This window comes from Sinohyriopsis cumingii, chromosome 8 (assembly GCF_028554795.1).
Source record: "Sinohyriopsis cumingii isolate HCF-2022 chromosome 8, ASM2855479v2, whole genome shotgun sequence".
In the NCBI taxonomy this organism is placed as follows: Eukaryota; Metazoa; Mollusca; class Bivalvia; order Unionida; family Unionidae; genus Sinohyriopsis; species Sinohyriopsis cumingii.
The window spans coordinates 76,807,572-76,831,603 of NC_142968.1; the positions used below are offsets into that span (position 1 = coordinate 76,807,572).

The 24,032-nt window shown below is 36.4% G+C and overlaps 1 protein-coding gene across 1 annotated transcript in view; it reads left to right on the forward strand.

The window, feature by feature from the left end:
- LOC149793907 (uncharacterized) overlaps nucleotides 1–22,437 on the forward strand; it is a 36,647-nt gene extending 14,210 nt beyond the window's left edge. Inside the window, exons 6-12 of the mRNA XM_089967853.1 lie at nucleotides 1,021–1,377; nucleotides 1,933–2,004; nucleotides 16,137–16,475; nucleotides 17,213–17,293; nucleotides 18,977–19,073; nucleotides 19,649–20,016; nucleotides 20,858–22,437. Of these exons, the coding sequence (XP_089823979.1) occupies nucleotides 1,021–1,377; nucleotides 1,933–2,004; nucleotides 16,137–16,475; nucleotides 17,213–17,293; nucleotides 18,977–19,073; nucleotides 19,649–20,016; nucleotides 20,858–20,910 (1,367 nt within the window). The 3' untranslated portion in view covers nucleotides 20,911–22,437. The remainder of the gene's footprint in view (nucleotides 1–1,020; nucleotides 1,378–1,932; nucleotides 2,005–16,136; nucleotides 16,476–17,212; nucleotides 17,294–18,976; nucleotides 19,074–19,648; nucleotides 20,017–20,857) is intronic.
- The last annotated feature ends 1,595 nt before the right edge of the window (nucleotides 22,438–24,032 follow it).

A 24,032-nucleotide genomic window follows, 5' to 3' on the forward strand; every position in this document is an offset into this window, starting at 1 on the left:
TATATATATATATATATATATATATATATATATATATATATATATATATATATATATGTGCGAGTGTGTGTGTGTGTGTGTATGGACACTTTTGGCTTTGAACTCGGGCCGTCAATTATGGGATTCAATCATATCAACCATTCGACTACGCAAGCTTAATAGTACAGATTAAATTATTTTGCCTATGTGTATTGCCTGCCAGTGAAAAAATAATATTTTCAATATTATTTTAATAATATTTGTTCACTTCGGTGAAATATCAAGATTACTTCTTTCATGCAATCTTGCAATTCACGTTCTAGCATAAAATAAACTACATTATTTCTTATTTTCAGTAAAGATTTCTCCTATACAGAAAACTTTTCTATCTATCTATCTATCTATCTACCTATCTATGTATGTATGTATGTATATATATATATATATATATATATATATATATATATATATATATATATATATATATATATATATATATATATATATATATATGTGTGTGTGTGTGTGTGTGTTTGACCCTCTCAAAAATGCAGTCTTGATTCCCAAGTTATTGCCCTCTCGCGCACCACTCCAAGACAGCCATCGCTCACTCTGGCGAGTGGAATAGACTCGTAGCCTACTTTCAAGTTCTTCATTATACGCACTTTACACACTCTACGACCAAAATAAGGTTTTAAGTACGTCTTCATTGTGGTTGTGTTAACAAAGGAGAAACAAAAAACTGCCAAACTTTACATTTTTTGAACAACTATAAGAAGAAACGAAGTATCACAGTTGTAGCTATTGTTTCAAGTCAAGCAGGGTTAAGTTACCAACACAAACTGCTGCTACTTACAACACATCGTTATTCCCATCTCTAAATATAACTAGGCGTGTATATTCAGAAAACATTTCTTGCAGCATACACTCCCTCATTTCATTTGATTCCAAAATCGTCTGCTGGTTTGGCGTTTCTATTTTTAACATGGGAATGGTATTATACAGTAACCAAATGAACAAAGCCTGTTATTTATGTTTTAGATAACTGCTCGTATTTGGCACTCACTACACAGAACTATTCAAACTCTAACATCACACTCCGATCAGCAAATCTCATACAATTCATCTCGAGATCTTCCATTCCGCGTTGTCTTCGTCTCTGGTCTTCTGTCATGAACATCACCAGCGTTTTCATTAACCTGACAGTAGTTGGATGCTTAAACGAGTCGGCCATGGTTTCGTCAAAGATTGTCAATGTTTCTGAGCACGGATGGACGCCCGTAGCAGTGGATGTGAGGCATACAGATTATAAACTTTCAATAAACGGTGGTTGGAGGGCGGGAGATCAAGGTTACCTCGCAGTTGATCATACATCATTGATCGCAGGAATATGTCCAGGTGAGGGTTTGATGTATATCTAGCTTTACTATTTGTATGCCCCGCCATATTCAGTGGAGGTAAAATATTGTGTTGCCTGATGATCGAAACACATTTGGCCTTTTCTCTCTGATGCTAGAATATATGAGTCTCTTTCAACGTCGAATTTATTCTTTCTTTTGACTTTTAAGTATGGCCCCTATTTGACATAGAGTTTTGCCCATGGATATTGATGGTGCTTTCTTCCGTTGTGCGATAGGAGGGTGGGAATCCATATCGTATGTCATGTTTCCATTTACAAGGAAAGGTGAAAGGGAGAAGGAACATTTCTTTGTAGGGGTATTTCCCACAATAAAGAGGTCTTTCTATCAAACGTTATCATGGTTCTGCTATTTCCTTTGTGAAGGAAAAAATCAAATACACTGACTTCAGTCTTTTTAAAAGCATGTAAATCATTAACTACAAAACGGAATCTTATTTGTAATTCACCTTTCGAACATTTGAAGAGCATGTATAACACATGTATATAACGAAAACAGAATAATGATGAGATGTCTTTGTTCGTTTTGCATTCAGACTGTGATTTTGAAAACGATCTCTGCAATTGGAATAATACCGGCATCGTCAACTGGAATCTGACAACAGATGGTAAGACTCGAGGACATTGCTTGAAAACGAAAATTCTAGTCCTCTTCCCCTTCGTCATCATGCTTGTTGACCTCATCCTCTTCTTCCTCCTCCTTCTTCTTCATCCTCCTCTTCTTCTTCTACTTCGTTTGTGATGACGAATATAGACTACTTCACATATCCAAACCCTGATTTGCTCTAGTTTTTTTGTGGATTTGGTATGATGCATTGAATTTATTGCTAACACTACTGTCATTTAGCTAAACATGCTTGTAACAAAAGTTTTATGTTCTTAAATAGACGTTATCATATATCGATCCTTCTGATCGGTGGTGAATGCAATATCTAAAATTAGTAGTTACGAAGCGAATTCTTTTTTCATTCTATGTTTTGTTACGTAGACCTGGGAATCATTGAACATGTTCATTGTATCCATTAGAAAGTATCATCAAAGTCTAAACGGATAAATAACATGTTCATTGGACTCTGTTAACTATTGTTGAAGCTGATAATTGTAATTCGGCCATTTTGACTAAATATTCTGGTGGTAAATTTAAGTGCAGAAATGCCAAGAAACGTTGCTAATTGCTATGTTGTGTCCATATTGCTTCTTAACGAATATAGGATAGATCCGGATAAGTATTTCGTTGATGACGCTCATCACTTTAAAATTCATATATAGGAGCAGCACAGAGGGCGATCAACCTCTAATTGATTTACACTCCGTTTCGCAAATTAAGCCTTCCTCGAAAATCGCAACAACAAACAAAAAATCGCGATTGTCTTAGTACCTGGTATGAGACAATCCTGTCAACGAACTTAATAAAATCTAATTGACTTACCCAGCCTATCGCTGATACGTTTTTCTGGTAGCGAGAAATCGCAGGAAAAGTCAGCGATCGCGTCGGTGCCAAGTTGGAGACAGCGTCCTCTCTGCTGATATTATACAAAAAATGTATCCAGACCAATTCGATAACGTGTTCGAGGATCATGTAAATTTATCGTGATAAATCCATGCTGAGATAACTGAGCCTGACTAAATAAATTTCTAAACTTATTTATGTCCATATCACCGCTACACCAGGTCTAATGAATATTTCGTAATGTGTGAGTGTCAACTCCGTTAAACACAGCAAGAATATTACAATTCTCCATGATCACTTTAGGAATTTGTGTATACCGCTGGGTTACATAAATCACATCCGTGTTTTTATGTCTGCCTCGAGAAAATATTCTAGCTGGATTGGACTGTTTGTCCAGCATCGTACACGACTAAATTGTTAATAAACCCATCTATATCATCAATACCTGGTGCTTCATCGATATCAGTGATAAATTCAACAACATCGTCTTCGTTTTCATTTAACGATTTTGCATTTTCATTAAAATCCTTAAGTACATCATAGCACCGCTGGTCATGTACAGACGGAGCAACCAGGTACAACTTATCCCACTTGAGCCATCTTATTATCAAATAAAGTAACAGTTGCGTCTTGCCGCTTCCAGATGGACCTATGATAATCTTAAAGACAGAATTTGGTAGCGCAGCATGATGATTGACCGGCTCTTGTTTTCCTGTCGCTAAGAAATCAATTACATTCATGTTATAGAAATATAATAAATAAATATTGATTTATATTGTGTAAAATGCAGGGCGCGTACCCCAACAAGTGCATTAACAACTATTACAACAAAAAATAACAGATCAGCAGTTACAGGTAAGTGTGAACGATGCGGTACAAAGAAATTTAAATTTATTCCTCCTGACAAGTCAGGCGAAAGTCAGTGTAAAAAAAAAGAGGAGGTGATATTGCAGCAAAATTAGGAAAGTTACCCGGGATTCCGTGGGCTAAATACCCAGGAGAAAAACACCTCCCAGAATATAATTATTGTGGCCCTGGAACCAGACTTGATATCAGACGTGATAATCAAGATCAACCAAGACCTGGTGATTATCCAGTAAATAAAATTCATAAAGCGTGTCATCCTCATGATGTAGCTTATAATTGCAAATATATACAGCATAGACATATCGCAGATGTAAAATTAATTCATGCGGTAAATTCCATAAAAAAATAATTCTTTCAAGGAATCATTAGCTAATTGGTTAGTAAGATCCGCGATGAAAGGTACGCTTGTACTAGGAGCTGGTAATTAATCAACCGATTATTATTGTAATGGAATCAATTTATTATCCTCCATGAGGATATTGGAAAGGTTGAGCAGCGATTAGTAAACTCGCCGAAGCAGCAGGTGTCGAATGTATACTGCTGAGGCGTGGTTAGCACGACAGGCAATATGGTAAATGTATCCACCACCACCTAAACGAATTCACTTTGCACATTTTGATGTCAGCGTGCCAAATGAAGATCACAGCTGTGTTTTTCAATAACAACCAATCAAGAAATGTTTTCAATGTTTCTAACGACGCCGTGCATACCTCATTCCAAATGATGATCGTTGGAATATATTTCTCTCCCATTCGGTCAGGAGTCCATGTGCCACCGCTGTATCGATAAAGGCCGTGGTATGTACATGATTGCAATCCTCGTTGTTTCATTTTTCTCGCGAGTCTGTGTGTAGGTGTTAGCACAATCATATCATCTGAATTCTGTCGAAATAATTCGATCACTCGAGTCGTCTTACCAGAACCTCCCGGCCCGTTTAGATAAACCGTCTTGCGTCTGGATACCAGATCATACACGGACACCGCATATGATAATTCTGATATCTGATCCGTGCGACAACTATCTTTAATCGTAACATCCGCGGATTCTAAATAATCACGTAACGTTTCTTCTTTTATTCTCCACGAACCCCATGATGCATCAGTATTTGTAAAACGAGTCAGTAATTCTGAATATTGTTATCATTATAATATGAATTCGTGGCAACTCTGACCGCGGTGTCAGGAAATCTATTTATCGTTGATAATACATTTATAGAAATATAAGCAACTGACTGAACTGTAAAACAATTTTTTAATAATTGCTCAGTATTTTTAGAAAATTTTTGACCGAGTTTTCTCATCGTTTCGTGGAGAGATTCTTGACAGCATATTTCGCCTTTGGGTCGAACAAATTGGTCATATATTTTATCATATGAACTTAAAATAACCATACCGATACGGGATCGTTTTCACTTATTTCGTGAACAAAATCAAATATATTTTCTCTGGGTACAATTTTACAGTTCGATCTGGTGGAAATATTGTTACTGCGCTGGTCCACGCGTGCGCATTGCGATCAATAATTTCAATTGGTGTCCCTTTTCCTTTGTTCTTTGATTCATATAAAATCTCTCCGGTTAACGTTTCTATTACCATTGGAAATTTTAATTTACTTGATAACACAGCAACATCATTTATTGTAGCTCCGGTATCCTTAACCGATTCAGCCCGTATTTTTTTCCACATCGCTGATTAGTTAACCCTTTTCCACGTAACGCATTTGTAAAATGTTCGATTACTCGCTCGGCTCCACAATTCAACAATGAAAATCTCATTGGCGCAAGATCAGCAATTTTAGGTTTATCGTTTATATGATAAATTCCATAAACAACCGCGGTCACAGGATACGCTCGAGCGTAATATGGTCTGTCAATACCAGTCAGTGTTCCTGGCTTGGAATTTTTACTTAACACAACAGTTTTTCCATTAGCAAGGACAGGGTCACGTTTGTCACGGATAATCCATTTAGCGGAATCTGCTAGCACAATAACCTTTTTCTGAAAAAATATTTCTGATCGTTGATATAATCGGTAATCGTTTTCGCACGTGTATCGTTCATTGTAGTATCAATGACAGACTCCTTGACAGAGTCATGGCGTTCAATTTTGAAAGCCGACTACGTGTGAGATGCCCCATCATCACGAAATTCTTTTTAGCATCCCTGATAATATTAATCAGATTAATAGTTTGATCAGTCAGAGTTCGCCTCCGCATGTTAGGGGTTAGTCTGTCAAGATCGAATCTGGAAGTTTTCCAGCTCTTGATTGTAGATAATCTCGTAAACTCATCCATGTCATAATTAAAACAAGTATTTAAATAAAAAGTATTATATATAATGACTCACAAGAGAAATCAGTGCAAGTGGTTGATGATAGGGTCTGCAACTCCTTGTAACAAATCCTGCGTAAATGAATTTTGTGGACAACATTCGCCAAGTGTAAAGCGAGGAGGTCTAGGTCCGAAACCCTGCTTACGGTGTGGTGTTGGAGTTAGAGGTACAACACAGCTATGTGTACAGTTACTGTAGTACAAGATATAGAGAATTGAAGTGATATTAAAAATAACGACTCTCTCATTGATAAGTTAATAAAAACCGAAGACTACATTACCAGATTTTGTAAAGATCTAGACAAATAATATTACATATAAATGAAGCAAAAAGAATTTGTCCCACATCTCATTATCAAGAATATGAAGCACTTCGTGATGGTACAATCAGACACTGTCATCGTAAACAACCAGTTGGTGTAGTTGATAATGCTTCTTATCTTGGATTTACTGTTGGGAAAAAGAGGTATCAAAATCATAGGTTCATATTCGAGGTTTGTTACTGGGAGATCAAAGATGGTTTTGTGATAGACCAGATTGATGGCAAAAACTTAATAATAATTTATCTAACCTGCAAGCTATCACACAAAGCGAGACTTCTGCACGTGGAAATACTGGGAGATGTAAAAAGGTTCCTAGAGTAGTTAAATTGAACGCAGCTGCCAAGTATTTCGGTATTAACTCCGCGGTGGTACGAAAAGTTGCAGAAAAAATAACCAAATCAGCGTTTTCTCAAAAGTGTAAAAATCGGTTCTCATTTTCTTATGTCCCAATAGTGTTAGATACGGATAATGGAGATAACTCTGCCCCGATTGTGTAAAAAATTTGATAGAATTCTCTCCCTTGACTTTCAGAAGATTGCACAATAATGTTGAAATGCACACCATTTCCTATTTTATAAGTATTATATATTACCCAGAAAATAAATAAATTTTTAAATCTGACTTGTTAAGTAGAACTATATTCAAGTTGTATTATCTTTTTGCAATCCAAAAGTAACTGTATCATAATTTCTGAAACATATATCAATAACAAGTTCCGTGGCGCTTTGGTAGAGCTCCGAATTATCGTTCTCGACGTTTCGAATTCGAATCCAGTGACTGACATATTGTCGACGTAGGAGATGTTTCGCGATTTATTTATAATTGGGGGTTCACCCCAAGCTCGAACTTCAACAGAAAAAATTCACACTCTCCCCACGTCGTCACCACGGCGTGGTTCTCTTTTGCACCCGCGGGGTTGATTGCTTAAATCTGTTGAATGTAGAGAAGGCCTCCGTATGTTGTGCTGTCGTTACAATTAAGTTATAGTTAAAAAGTACATGTGGTGCTGTCCTTAGGATAAGTTAGAATTAAGATTATATGTTACCCGTCAAACCTACTAGAATGTCATAAGGTAATCTAGGAGAGGTACGGTAAATAGTGTAAATAGATATGTTGTGATGTCCTTATGATAAATTAAAATTAAGAGGATATGTACTCGTTGAGTCTCCTAGAATGTCATTAGGCAATCTAGGAGCTTATATGGGGAATGTGCCATCGTTATATATGCTACAAGCTGTGCTCTCCTAAGATGTATCCCTCCTGAGCCTTCTAGACTGTTGTTTGACAGGTTAGGGGTTCACATGGGAGCAGTGTTTCTGTGTCCCTAAGCCTGCTAGAATGTCATAAGGCAATCTAGGTGTTCACATGGGGTTGTGTCGACTTTAGTATAAAGAAACAAACACCACTCTGGGCTTGCTAGGATGTTATATGGGCAACCTAGAAGTTCACATAATGGTGTAAAATATTTTTCTTTTATATATATATTTAGCACATAGTAAATTACGACAATATCAATGATATTATTTCTGCTATTAAAAAATTGGAGCGTGATGGCATACATTTATCTGATAAACTAATTCCTGAAAAATTATTTCTGATTTTGAGACACTACAGGAAAGAAAAGAAGACGGAGCATACACGCTGCCATCTGAGTACAGATTTGTAAAGAAAATTCAGACGGCTATGTGTCAATCGCTGGCTACAATAAAAGAAAGTGAAGTAAAGGAATTTCTCTCTCTCTCTCTCTAGCCATTGAAAACATTAGATCAGAATTATCTCTTGAATATGAGGCAAAAAAGACAATTGATTCTCGTGTGAGGCAACTAATAAAGATTATATCCGGAAATGAAAATGAAAGTTAGGCTCATTCGTGGAAATGAAAATGAAAGTATGTCCCTGACTGTCAGGAGAATGTTTCCTTGTCCTTCACCACTTATCAAGTTTCAGTAAAATGTGTTTTATTTTGTGAAATCTGTGTGACAGCTTGGGTCTAGTCCATTTGTCAGTGAAAAGAAATATCCACCCTGACTGTCAAGGACAAGGAGGAGAATTATGTTTATTGGTACTGTTTTCTTGATAGCGCTCTTAAAATCCTTAGATTTTACATATAAATTTATACTTAGGGTTACATTCCTTAAATCCAGCAAATGCCCGGACTGGTCAGTTAGATTGAAATTTATTCTTGATAACAGTGGATTATGAAGTCGTAGATAGACCGGATTGATCGGTTCTTGTACAATCAGATATCCGGGTGGTTCTTTCGGTGTGAACGAATAAAGAATAAATCCTTGCTGCGCTTTATTTTGATATTGTTGTGTCTGTGTTGTAACTTCCCTCAATTACATCACACACAAGATTGACCGCGACCGTCAGAGTTATATTTAAGATTTCAGGAGATACTTGATCTTATATCTTTTTAATTATTTTTTATATGAATAAACAGCATCTTCGATGAATTGTGTGATATTCCATTCCTTAAGTTCTACTCCTGTAAGGTCCTTCCAACTAAACCAACCATCGGAAATACTACGGGTAAGATTTAAATTTTTTTCTCATTATGGAACATGTTCCAGGCGGACCAAACCAAAGTGCATAGGGTTCAAGATTTGTTTTCCCCGGAACATATGACAGAGTATCTTTGTGGTATGATTGTCTGTCCGTGATGAAATCAGATTTTTTTGGTTCAGGTGGTGGTGGTGGTACTTCAGGTGGAATTTCAGGCCATCCTAACACTGTTCTGATCGATGACTGATATATATCCATGGCGTAGTCAGGGGAATTTATCTCTATCGCGGAAGACAGTGTTGGTTCATGGGCTGTTATTGTTATCTTGGATTGTTTTCCCGTTATATTTTTTATCCGACGTTGTAATTCCTCATTGATTTCTTCGATTTGATAGCACCCGGTGGATATTTATACAACGTTCCAGTCGGGTGTACCATCTGGTTTATTTTTGTTTGCAAACACCAATAATTATTTGCTGGTAATCCACCAAACGACGTTGATCTGATATTTGGCCAACTATGGTATGCTCGCAACTGTGCTAACGCGTTATCGTCGCTTACCGGAATCGCAGTTGGAAAAATAATACTAAATTCAGGCTTGGTTGAGCTTACTGTTATCATTGTTGTTTTTGCCGGAGTTGTATTTGCGGCTATCCACTAAAGTAGTTCTGTCATTATTGGTTTTATTTCCTTTCAGATGGTGGTTTTCTGCGTCGCCGCGTTTACAAAGAACTTTATTGTATGTCTTAACCATTAAGGCAAATTCGGAATCTAATATCGTTGTATCGTCGAGGCGTGATGATATCAGAGACGATAATTTCGAGTACGCGGCTGTGGCTGTGTTTAATTTTACAACTTAGTCGTTGAGGTTTGTGCTCGTGCAAGTGGATATCTTTGTCGCGATAATATTAAAAACACCTGCAAACGCCGCTGATGATGAAACGGATATTGTTACTGCTACTGCTGTTGTTCCTGGCGTTAGCGCTGATAATACTATCCCGGTGGACGCAACTAACGCAGATACTGAATAAACGATAACATCCAAACCAACTTCACGCCGCTTGTATTTTTTTACTTTCAACGTATACTGGTCAATGATGGTTTTTAACGATGATTGCCATTCACGTACCTGATCATATCTATATTGTTGAAGATTTGTTGACGCTGTCAACGCCATTATTATTTTACGCAGTAACCAATTGAGGCGTTCAGCAACAAATTCCAGACCCCACCAGTAAGATGCTGCAGTTAATTTCTTATCAGCTGCTTCCAGTATAAATATTTTTTCGTTTCCTTTATTTAATATGATAGACACAACTCCAGAAAACTTATAAGTTGAATAACGCCATGGATACGTTGTAAATATCTCAAATTTTGCAGCACTGAACACAAACAGCCTATATACACCAGTGACTGTTGCGGTATGCTTGAGAGTTTTATTTTGCTGTGACCATGTTGCGAATCCAGATGATACTGTGTATACTATGTTAGTAATCTGTCCCGGAGTTACTCCGGGTGGGATTTTAATCAGATTAATTTTTTTAACTATCTCAGGAATTCCACTTACGACATCTTCGAGTGTTTTTTTTTTAATTGTGTCAATGTTTGTCTTGACATCAAAGAGTTTTGCATCAACGGTCAATGGGATACCAAAGAATTCCTCTGCGGTTTCATTAATTGTTCTAAAATTTCTACGGAGATTCGTAAACATGTTTACGTGAACGTCATACTTGGCCCGCAGCGTGGATAATTTACCATCAACGGTGCTGTAGTTAACGTCAACATATTTCTTTGTTGCGGCATCTTCATCAGATGTTGGATCTGTTACGGCTACTATTTTATTTCCGTTCATGCTGAATTCACCTGTCATTGTATCGCCAGTTTATTTTAAACGATTAGCAACACTTTTTGTGATTTCATCTCTGATGGTTGTAAATGATATACTTGAGTCTCTGATTTTTCCACTGTCAGTAAACACAGGGATGTTATCCGTGACTGCACCGAGTACTCGTCTAACTATGTCATTCCATTCGATATTGCTGGTTTTTAACACACCACATCGGTCCTGAAAAACAACAACCTCATCTCGGTCAACCCCGGAGAGGTTCATGAGATTGTCGATTTCATGTTTAGTCGCATATTTTGATAAATCAATATCATCGCGTTTATTTGTCTTTACTGTTACTGAGAGATCTTCCGTAAATATCAGCCATATTATCTTTAAGGGTTGTTTAAAGGGACGACCTACCTGCGGTATACTCGTGCACGACTTTGTGAGGTGGTTTGGTTGATTTTCATAACGCGTCAAGTACATTAATTACTTCACGGCCACATATTAGTGGATCGCTTCTTGTTTGTGTTGGTGGCGTTGAGTACCAAACTGGAATTTGAAATCCATTGATGTATTTTAGAAATTCAACTGGTGGTGCTAACCCATACGAATCGAAATAAACGATTCCACGTGGATCAATCACGTAGGCAACCCAATGAGTTCCTGGACCATCGCTGTTATCAAGATTAATAATTCCTGTTTCAACGCTGTTTGGTTAACATGGTAACTGATCTCGCATAAAAACACCGCTAATTTTTTTTTTTGAGTTGTTTAGCAGCATCGAGAAAATCAAAATTTGACAACGGCGTCAAAAACGTTTGGCGCACCATGAAGGCGGAGTTCATGGTAGTCTTAGACCCGCTCCTTTTTGTTTATAACCTTTCCCAGTTGCTTTCTTTAATGCCATTCCAGTAGCGGTTCCAACGGCTCCTAACACAGATGCTTTTGCAACAGCTGCGGTCTCAGCTGCAATTAATGCTGATATTGTTGCGAGAAGTGAAAATAAACCACCAGTTTTAACCATTTTTGTGGACAGCACTTGGAGCTAAATTAAGTTGAACTCCAGTTTTTGCTTCTCGTCCCATTATTGAAATATTTTAGTTGAGTTTTAGTCAACGGCAACTTGTTTGGACCACAATTAGCAATTTGATCTCGCTTTAATGTTATTGTTGCCCCACATATACTTGCGTTTTTTTATTATAATCTTTTCACCTGACCAGGAGTCAAAGTGACATCGACGTTAGTATATGACATTTTTATAATCAACATGATTGGTCTAATTGTCTACATATTTTCTACTGGCGCGTCAACAACTTGCATTCGTCCACCAACACCTTCAAGTAGCATTGCTTTATCACTGAGTATGACCGCGATTGCTCTACCACCGCCACCTATGGCATTTAAGCGAGCTCGAAAGGTTACATCAACGACAGATTGCTTAACTAAATCCAAATGTTCCAACGAAAAGTAATAGATACAACTTTGTAAAATCAAATTGAGATATCTGCAACCCAGTGTCAATATTTTGATCACGCCCCAAATAAGACATCAATCGACAGTATGCACGTGAAACATCATTATCTGCAAAATTTAGCGTTACATCTTCAGAGGGTTATTGCTATCCGTCTATCCTTAAAGAGACTTCAGGAGCCCCAAATGTGTCAAATGCCATTGAATTACTTTCTTGATTATCTCTTCTGTTAGCTTTCTGAAATGCACCAAATATATGTCGTGATGCTGAAACTCCTCGTTGTGTTGATAATTGCCACGTGAACAAATTAGTGTTAACTGCGACGCTATCTGTGCTCATTGCCAACCATGATAATGCTGATTTACCGCAATTTTCCATAAAAGCAAGTAATCGCTGTTCTACATCGATTGATGGAGTCAATTTTGGCATCCACAAAGATATTTTGTTAGTACTACTTTACCAACTGCATTATCTCGCCATATTGCATCATTGCTAGTGCCTTTCCTAACAAGCGATACTTCGTGCTTAGCGCCAAATATAACCTTTCGGACATCTCTACAAAATCCAAAAATATGAGACAATGTAATCGTGCATGAAAACTTCCTCTCATCACCTTTTAACATTGACTTACGTGATGAAAAACCAAAGTTAAAATTTTCATTCATTGATACTACTACAGACGTTGCTGCAGTTCCAGCCTCGCTTCTCACATTACCTAAGGTCACATTTTTGTGTTCTGGATAATCAGCTGTGTCTTTTGCAAACATTAACGCTAGACCAGACGATCTTGTGTAGTCGTCGGAATATCCTGCAAGACCTAGGATTGTCATGGCAGCAGCGACATTTTCAAGGCATGATTCAATCTCCTTTCCATCAATAGAGTATGTAGCTTTGCTAAATAACGCCATTATACTGTTATTAACAAAACCAATTTTATCATCACCTGCGTAATTAGTATTATCTGTCTTTACGATTCGAACCACGATTTCAGTAAATGTTTCAAAAGGCAAACAATATCTACTTGTATCATGAACTTGTAAGTCAATTTTTCCTTGCTTGTCGGGTGAGCGCTCAATATAAGAGTAATGTTGATAATCACGCACAGACCCAACTTTTTTGACTGGTGCGTCCATGTCAAATGCTGTATCAGATACACGCGTAAACATTTTTATTATTATTACCATGGTTTAATACGAAGACCACTTCCTGCTATCAATCTCGAAGTTATATTTTTTTTCTATTTGTTCACCAGCCAGTGCTGCTAATTTTTTTATTTGCGGCTTGATTTATTATTTTATTGACATTTGCCGGCATAACTTCAGTGCTTGGTAATTTCACTGGTTGAACCGCTTTTGGTCTGCGTATTAATTATACTAATCTGTCTTTGATTGCCGAGGGTGCTTTACCAGCAACATCATGATTGTACTAGGAGCCTTTTCACGAACACTATCCATGGCTTTCATTGATAATTGTTTTACAATTGGGCCTACCTTTGGAGCTATCCATGTAAACAATCCCTGAATAACATTACCGAATCCATCCTCGTAATACGTTGTGTAAACGGGGTATCGTGAGTTTATTACTCTAACTATTCGGACTTTGCGGTGAGAGTCATGTACTATCGTCTTATTTGGTAGTTATTAGCTTAACAATTAGTCACTATAGTATCCGTCCGCGATTTCATCAACAAGTTTCCGGTAAATATTAATATCCATGATTCCACCTTGAAATAATCGTTGGCAAATATCAGCAGCTTCATTAATTATTTCCGGAGAATTATTTCCAGCACGTACTCCTCCTATGAGAACTTCTAATCGTTGCACGACCCCGAGAATATTATAAGGACAGTCAATAAGACCACTTCCAGTAAAACCACTTCCGGTTACACCTTCAGGTGATGGTTGTCTCCGTGGTCGAAATCGCTGTTTTCTTGGCGTTGAAATACCCTTTTTCATTTCATTAACTTTTTCAGCAAAATGATCATATTCGCGCTTGTATCTTTTTCTGATTTGTGAAATATCCTTGTACTCACCAAATACTTTAGCAGTCCACTCGTATTCTGGAGTGTTATAAAATTCTGGCTTTAGAAGCTGATGCCGTATTTGATATACACCCACAGCAACCTTAACAGGATTGGCTCTAAATTGTTTATAGCCTTGCTCAATAAAATATCTAGTTTTTGATTTTGGTTTAGATAGATCATCGATAATATTTTTAACATCCTTGATTTCAGCACGTGTTTTATCGGCAGACTCCATAACTTCGCTAATTTATTTTCGTAATGTTTCGATAAACTCCAGTGATGCTGTTGTAGCCTTAGCTATCATTCTGGTTGGTTCAACAATTGGTTTAAATAATTGTTCTGTAGCTGTAGCAAATTCAGCTTGAGCTTCCTGACGTGCTTGTAATTTTTGTCTGACAGCATCTTTTAAAGGTATATACTTTTTCAGTGTTTCTAGCCGCTCTCGAGCTAATCTAGCGGAATAAGGGTCTCCGATGTTTGCCATTATTGATATAATAATAATTTAATTTATAGCAGCAGAGAGGTCGCTGTCTCCAACTTGGCACCGACGAGATCGCTGACTTTTCCTGCGATTTTTCGCGATCATAAAAACTTATCAGCGATAGGCTGGGTAAGTCAATTAGAGTTTATTAAGTTCGTTGACAGGGTTGTCTCATACCAGGTACTGAGACAATCGCGATTATTATTTTTTTGTTGCGATTTTCGAGGAAGGCTTATTTTGCGAAACGGAGTGTAAATCAATTAGAGGTTGTTCGCCCTCTCTGCTGCTACAGGCAATAAATAAAAAAAAATGATAATTAAAGCAGGTCACTGTATCTAATTTCTAAAAATACATGAAAACGTTCTACTGGACACAACAGTAAAGCAGGCATTCTGTCATTGATGCCTCATAAACCAAATGAGCACAATACAAAGTAGTGGAGCCATTATCCCGTACATCATCATAAGCACACACACACACACACACACACACACACACACACACCTTATCAAGAATGAAATGGTCCAGTTATGAACAGAATCCTAGGGTAACGTGATAGGTCTCGATCTACCGGGTGCATGTAAAGGCAGAAGATGAACTTATTTTGAGATAATGATGTGTACCGAACTTAAAGCAAGAAGTTTAGACAAAGGCTAGAAAGTCAAGATGATCGTGAGGTAACTGTTTAATTTTGTTGGATAGCGTTGAAGTGCCTGAAAATGTTTTCCACTACTCTAGTGACATTAATGGTGATAAATGGAACAGTTTTGTTGTTGTTGTTGTTATTGTTGTTGTGTGGGTTTTTAAAAAAATCTTATTTGCAAAGACAAGAATATAAAGATTTACAGGCGTCGATATCTGTCTTTGGAAAAGCAGAGTACAAAGAACAAGAAGATGGGTTCAACGCCAAAGCTGTAAATACTTGCTTGTGCGCGTCCCCGTAAAAATCACAGTAGTGTACATGAACATGCTAATGGCCAATCTTCCGACTAAATTGTAATTCAATTCTTGTTAAGCACTGGCATTATCCTTGACATTGTCAGATTCAAACAAGCAAATCAAGAATATTACTTTCCTTCATATTTATCGGATTAAGCTAAGTCCTGCAAAATGTGAAAATGTTCATAACTTATTTTTCTCCAGACAGGAGTAACCTTCTTCTCTCTCTCTCTCTCTCTCTCTCTCTCTCTGACAACAAGGACTAATTTTAAAGACTGTCTTAATGAAACTTCTGGGAAATAGTTCTTCCCGCATTCTTTTGACTTGGATGTTATTTTGTCCTATCACTGTCTTTACAGAAGGAAGACCTATCAATGTCTTTTCCAGTAAATATTTTGCCACGGATAGAATCATATGAATTTTCTGAGATACTGTCCTTCTTTAATCCATGATCTTTTTCTCTTTTATTTAAGCTTTTCATTAAAATCTTTTTTATTTCATTTACTTAATTATATTCATTTCAGGATCGAGGAAGTTTATTTCGTCTGAAGTTTCTCACAATGGGACAGGTCCAGCGCGGCTTATAGGGCCAGTTATAAATGTTTCTCTTTCCAAGAAATTCCAAACATGTCTTCGCTTTTCCTACAGTATCCAGGGTGCTGCTAATAACACGCTGTGTGTATTCTTGAATATAAGCGGACTAAAGAGTCATTTGTGGTATTGGGCAGGTAGTTCCCAGGGGTGGATCACTCAGTATATAAACATATTGAACGGTTCTGACTTTCAGATTGAATTTGAAGGAAACGTAGAATATGGTACGGTGAATGTTGATGACATTTTGGTGCTCTATAAAACATGTCCAGGTAAGTCATTTTATGGATCGTATAGCAGTATGACGTATAGAAAGCATTTATATACGTCATTCTATCTGGATCGTATTCTAGTATAAAGTCAAGGCAGTATAATAGTGTAAAGCATTAATATGCCATTTTTATCTAGATAGTTATACTAATTAACATAAAGTTTAGGTAGGATACAATAATAAAGCATTTATATAAATCATTTTATTTAGTATAGTAGTATGCATTCTAGACAGGATAACAGTATAAAGTATTTATATGTCATTTTATCTGGATCGTACAATATTATAAAGCATATATAGTATAAAAGTATAAAGCATTGATACCAGTCATTTTATAGAGATGCATACTAGTATACATTCTAGATAGGATAACAATATACATTATTTATTTTAGCAATTTTATCTGCATGATATAATAGTATAAGGTCTAGATAATATAGTGTGTATCGTGTGTACCAACTTAATACGTAAGAAAGTTAGTAAGTGATCGGACTGCATGTGATGTGTTTACGTAGGTGGGTGGATTGTGAATTATCTTGAGATAGATAGATAGATAGATAGATAGATAGATAGATAAGAATGTCGTGCATACTGACGTAACTACCACTCAAGTTACATATATTTCCCTATGGAATGGATTTACCAACCTCACCTTCCTACAATTAAATATTTTCCCAAAATCAAGTTTAGATTTGCAACCATCTCAAATATAATTTGATAGGTACTAAAACTTTGCAGAGTTACCAACTACTACAGCAGCGCCAGTTGAAACTATTTTGACAGTCACACCGGGAAGTAATGACAGAAAACAGATCGATTGTGAGTTAATAGTTTAATACCTCAGAGAATTTAAACATCTATACCATCGATCCCATTCTATCTATATCTACGTATGATTTACACATGCTTATGTGCTTTCCTACTAATATGTGGATGTATGCATGCATGTATATAATCTATCTGCAAAACATTAGCGCAGTCACTGTGGTCGGAACTATTGGGCAACGTGACCTGGTTTTTACCGAAGGTCGTAGTATACCTCTCGATGCATCATTAATCCAAGCTGCATTACCTTGCGACCGCTCGGATGGCTTAGAGCGTCAGCCTCGGATGCGGGAGGTCGTGGGTTCAAACCCAGGCCGAGTCATACCAAAGACTTATACCGATGGTACTAGCAGGTGCCGCTCTTGGTGCTCAGCATTGAGAGGTTAGTCTTCGGAATATTCGTCATGGTGTCAGGGTAGTGTGACTGGGTGGAACATGATGCTACATGTCTGCGGCATGATGCCCCAGTGCTAAACATCACTATAAAACTGTCAAACTGCCGACATCGTAGCAATATGACTGAATTTGTTTTTAACGATACGTTAAAAATCTAAATCACAGACACTCACACATCACTGTATGTATGTATGTATGTATGTATGTATGTATGTATGTATGTATGTATGTATGTATGTTTACAAGCCAAAGAGAACATTTTTCTTTTGCTAAAATATGTTGCTATTGATGACAGTGAAATCAAGCGAATATGCACCGTATGTTGTATTTGATTATTGATAGTTGTTTTGTGGGGGATGTTTTTCGGCTTATTATAATCCCGCCATATCTGCAGAGGGAGCATATATTATCTTTCCGATTTCAGTCTGTCCGTTACAAATTTCTTTTCCACTTAATAACTTTGACGGACTTTATGAATTACCATCAACTTTAGTAACGGTTTTATTTTAAGACGATCTAGTAAACATTTTCTTTGTATTACTTTCCTACAAAATTTAAGGGAGTTAAAGCCTCGGTTTGACTCTGACATTTGCACTCAGCTGCACTAAATCAGTGCGATTATTATCGTGGTATGGGCACATTTATGTGTGTGTGTTTGTGTGTGTGTGTGTGTGTGTGTGATATCTATTATTGTGGTTATAGCAACGGGGGGGGGGGGGGTCTCACATTAGCAGTATTAACCAACTTCTTTCTACCACTCGAAAATTAGTTTGTAACTAGCTTAACCAGCTGCAGCATTCCACAATTGTCTCTACCACCTGTGAGATGACTGGGACGCAAATTCTGCACCCTGCCAGAATTATTCTCTAACGTAGTCTGTAACAGGTCCACGGCTATGTATTCCTTTTACATGACCTAAGTTAATGAAGACACATCCTTTATTTATTTAGAGGAGAGAATAAAATCATTTACACCGGATAATATCTTTTTGCATTACTGGTGAAGGCATTTATAATTGAACATAAGCATGTATTTGTCTCAATTTATTTATTTGTTCTTCTCTTATACGAGAGTCAAGTTCCGTAACTTAACCGATGGTAAACAGCTGAAAAATTTAAATTGCAATTTCTGGCTGGTTTCAGGTGTGTGCATTTGTATAGATGCATGATACCTTTCTAGGCTTTACATCATAATAAAATTTTTGCATTCCTACATGTCCACATAGATTCAGAATTATTACAACTTTCTTTTTTATGAATTTCCATTAACAACTGTGATTAGATGATCAAGCTGATTATATGCGGATCTACCTTGGTTTCGTTGCCGGTTTCTTTACAGTGCTTGTTGCCTTGACAATCGCAGTGGTATGCGTAATAAGGTAAGCTATATTGACTATTGAGATGATTTCTGTCATTCAAATTGTATCATAGAGATCTCCAGGACATTCCTAAGGGGCAACGTTTAAGGCAGTGGTTCTTAACCTATGGATCGCCACCTAAAATTGGGCCGCAGTGCTGTTTTGAGTGTGTCGCCGAGATCAACTTTAATAAATTGAAATTTCCGACCCAAGTGGTTTCTTGGTATTTGATGGGTGGCAAGATTAACACCACAGTCCTAATCTGAGTCACAAAAAGGTTATGAACCGCTGATTTACTGAATCGAAGTAACGAAAACTGTCGAACGGTTAAGCTTAGAGGCAACTCTAACATTCACGTAATTTCTGCAGGAATAATTTTTGTTTTGTCGTAAATGTAAAATAATGAGAAGAAATATATAAATTTTATTTTTAAATCGTTGGGAGAGGGCTCAAAATATTATGCTGAGGCTATGCATGTTATTAAATGTGTGAAAAAAGATAAAATTATGTAATGATTAAATAAAATTTAGATTTGACATATGTCATCTTGCCCTTCATAATATATATAAACTTCTAATATATTTACAAAATTACAGGCGAAAAAGGAGGACAACACAATCTAAAATGGGCGTCATTCAACTCGATGAAGTGAAGGAAGCCAACAATTTGGAAGAAGTCGAATACTCAGCCGTAATAGAGAAATTTGATAATCTAACTACAGACAAAATAGAAACAGATTTCGGTCAGATCTATGAAAATCAATGCAAACCAGAAGCTTTTCAAATTAATAACCATTTTACACCGGAAGCTTATCAGACGTATGATCATATTGCTCCGGACGAAAAACAACCAAATTTAAATGATGCAACATACGATCATACTACTTTTGGAAGAAAATTATATGGACAAAATGCCAATATGCCATCTATTCTTCCAAATGCATCTTTACATCAAATGGAAGATGGTAAGATAGTGTCATAAAGTATTACATATCAGCTACTGTATTACGAGTCTGCATACATGTAATATAACATGGGTAAAACACATAATAAAGACCGCATCTTGTTAACCCGTGTTAAATGCTGTACATGTATAGACATAGATGCACTTGTGTGTGTGCGTTGGTGTGTGTGTGTGTGTGTGTGTGTGTGTGTGATCTGAAATTTGCAGCTTTGCTGAAATACTTCATCGTAATTAGACATCAAGTCAGAACCAGGCATAAAAAAAAAATTTTCATTTCTATTGTTCCAATTTAAAGGTACTATCCATTATCGTACTATATAGTTTCACTGCAGTTAGTATTGAAGTGCATATGTTTTATCCAAGACTCAACCTCAATAAGGTTACTAAAGCACTTTATCTTCGTATTGAACAACTACCCCACCTAAGCAATGTTTTTTATTTAATGTTCTCTGAGTACATGTTCTGAACCAATACTGCTTTAATAATTGCACGAGTAAGTTCTAAATGGATGATATTTCGTAATTGTTATCGATGTTGTGTTATTTTGGCGTGGCTATTACTATGTCTTGTTTATTAAGCACTTCATCATGACATCTTTGGAATCATTAGACCAAAACCAGGAAACTATCATTGCAGGACGACATGAAAAAAATAATGAAAAATGCCTTAAACAAATACGTCTTTTATATTGGTTTGTAATAATTATGGGTACCATTATTTCATAAAATTACCCCGGAAAATTATATACATATATACATTTGCCTATCCATCCTCTACCTTCTCTCTCTCTCTCTCTCTCTCTCACAGTTTAATTTTGAATTATGCTTTTTTCTTTACTACAGGTGATGGAGAGAACGAGGAAACTTACAGCAATGTTCCTATATGCAGAAAATAGCATATAGTTCAATATAAGAGCTGATCGTATTCCAACCTCGAAGCGTTGTGTGGAAAAGGACGTATATGTTCCTAATAATGAAGTGTTAGCTCCGCGCACGAGAAGATGAATCAGAATATAGTCACACACACACACACACACACACACACACACACACGTATATAATACAGTGTAATATGTGGTAGTGGATATAGCTTTCTCTATGTCGCTCTGTTGTTTTTTTTTTCTGTCCAGAATCATTTTCATTTCCAGAGTGTAATTCGTAAACCGTTTCAACCAATCTATTTACACGTCATGCAAGTTGTGTTGAGGTTCCTTTTCATACTTAGAAATTTTCTATTTAACATTAAGAATGTTACCGTGGTAAGAAAGTGTAGAAAAGTAATATATAGTGTAAAGTTCTTGACATACACGTTGCAAGCAGTACACCCAATGTTACGAAATCTAGAGATGACTTCGTTCTCAACATCATTGATAAAGCTAGCATAAACATACTAATAAAGTCAGAAAAAGTGACAATTCGTGCAATGATATAAAGAAAGACCAAGTGAATTAAGTACTTTACACAATTTTATTTTCTCCTTTAATGTGTTAATTTGGAGAAAGATTTTGGGACTGCGAAGGAAAGTTCACGATAACACATTATACACACTGGATTGCTCTATTTAAAAAAAAAAAAAACCTTTGTTATGCTATGAAAGATAGTCAGAAAGTCTGTTGTCATGTTTAGTGTCGTTTTAAGAGGTGTAGCCGTCTATGAAGTGTGTAATTACCTTCAGAATTTTTCAGCTATCAAACTAGTTGCCCACTCCACAATCGGTTGGTCTTCGAAGACAAAGGACTTTGCACTAGCTCACTTTTACAACGTTCTGAATAATAATACATTAGCTTGATGCATCCCATTATTTTAAATCGCTATATTAAATACAATATCAATACACTACAATTAAGCAGGTATACGAAATTTGTATTAGCTCCGAGTGTAAATTAGACAATACCTGCAGACAGTTTGTACCTTTCTAACTTTAAAAATTGGTATAAACGTAGAATCGTAATTTTTACGAAATTATGCAGTTTTTTTTATATTATTTATGCTTATTCTGTTCAATTAAACGTTACATTAGTGACCAGTTTTGGGACTAATTATTTTCTTTTTTCAAATTATTTGGCTTCCAAGAGATTATTTTTCCCTGGAAATACTTGTGCTCTAAATTGATTCTTGGACAAAGACAGTTATCGAAATTTATACAGAATTCAAATACTGGAATGTTATTTTCTGTGATTCAACGCTGAACTGTTGACACATCATTACGACGCTGACCACAACATACGTCATCGCTTTCCATTTTGAATTTCATTGGGATTAGAACTCAGTTTCGTTAGGACTTTTTATAATTAGAATTTTATTTTTTAATTCTTAGATTATTCTTGATCTATTTTTGGATTTGATTCGTAAAACCGTAAGTTCTTTTTCCCATTTTTAATTTGTTTTTCTAGGGAAATAAATTCTTTGTTAAATTTTACAAAGCTTGTTGTCATTCTTTTTTTTGTAAGTGTTTGAAACGGCCTAAACACGTAAGAATGACAATTGGCTTGCTTGTCCTTGGGATATATGAATTTTGGCTACAATATTTCAGAAAATATTGTTTTTCGAAATTTAAATTCTCCTACTTTTTGAATTTTTTAAATCCCAATTATTATTTTACATTTTAGAAATTTTTAGTGAAATCAGCAAGCCTTTTGTACAATATCATCAAAGGTGGAGATCCTTCTTTCAAATCCTACCAAGGAACAGTTGGACTGTTTGAACAAAGATGAATTGATTCAACTTGCCAGAAAATATCTTTCTGAGGCAAAAGCTTCCTTAACGAAGGAAGAAATAAAAAAATACTCTGGTCAAATATTTGGTGAAAAGAATGTTTTGGATAAAAGTGCTTTGGTTTCGATCAGTATGTCTGTATCAGACTCTGACATAAAAGTTAAGGAGTTAAAATTAAAATGCAAGATAGAATTGGAGTTAAGAAAGCTTGAGCTTCAGAAAGAGGAAAAACAAATGCAGTTACAGTTACGGAAAGAAGAAAAACAAATGTTATAAGAGAAAGAGGAGAGAGAGAAACTTAAACAAATACAGTTAGAAGCAGAGAAAGAGGAGGGAGGAAGACAAATGCAGTAACAAAAAGAACAAATGTAGTTACAATCGGAGAAAGAGGAGAGAGATAAAATCGGAGAAAGAGGAGAGAGAGAGAGAGAGAGAGTCAGGTGCAAATGCAAAGAGAGAAGGAACACAGGAAATATCAGTTTAGAATAAAAGAAATAGAGCTGGCAAGTAAAAAGCACATTCCCACTTTAGATACAAATTCAATTTGACGCTACAAGGAATATTAGGATAGTGTCCCCTTTCAGAGAAAAAGAAGACTAATATTTTCTTCGTTTTGAAAAAATTGCGGAAAAATACGGAATGGCCAAAGGGAGCATTGTACTCTGTTATTACAATGTGCCCTTGCTGGTAAAGCTAGTGATATTTACCATTCACTGTCACTACAGCAAAGTGCTGACTATGATGTGGTTAAGGAATGCATCTTAAACGGTTATGAGTTAGTCTCTGAGGCTTATCGGCAAAAATTCTGAAACTAATGAAACTGGACAAACACATTTCGAATTTGCAAGAGAAAAAGAGCAGGTTTTTGATAGTTGATCAAGATTATGAAAGTTGAGCCAAGAAAGTTGATCAAGATTATGAAAGTCTCAAACAACTTGTATTACTTGAAGAGTTCAAGAATTGTGTCCATACCGAAATGACATCTTATCTTGGTGAGCATAAGGTCGAAACCTTGGAATATTCTGCTCGTTCTGCCTACGAGTATTCTTTAACTCATAAAGTTTCTTTTGTACGCACGTCTTCCACTCAGCAGTCTTCCGGCAGAAAAGTATTTCAGCCAGATACAAGCCCTTCTAAATCTAAAACTGGCACAACGTTTAAAAATCAAACTTCTAATAAGCTTGATCGAAAATCCTTTTCTCTTCCTACGTGTTACCATTGCAAGAAAAAAGGACACCTTATTTCTGATTGCTGCAAATCGAAAAAATAAGCATCAGAATCAAGACGACCTATTCCAAATGCT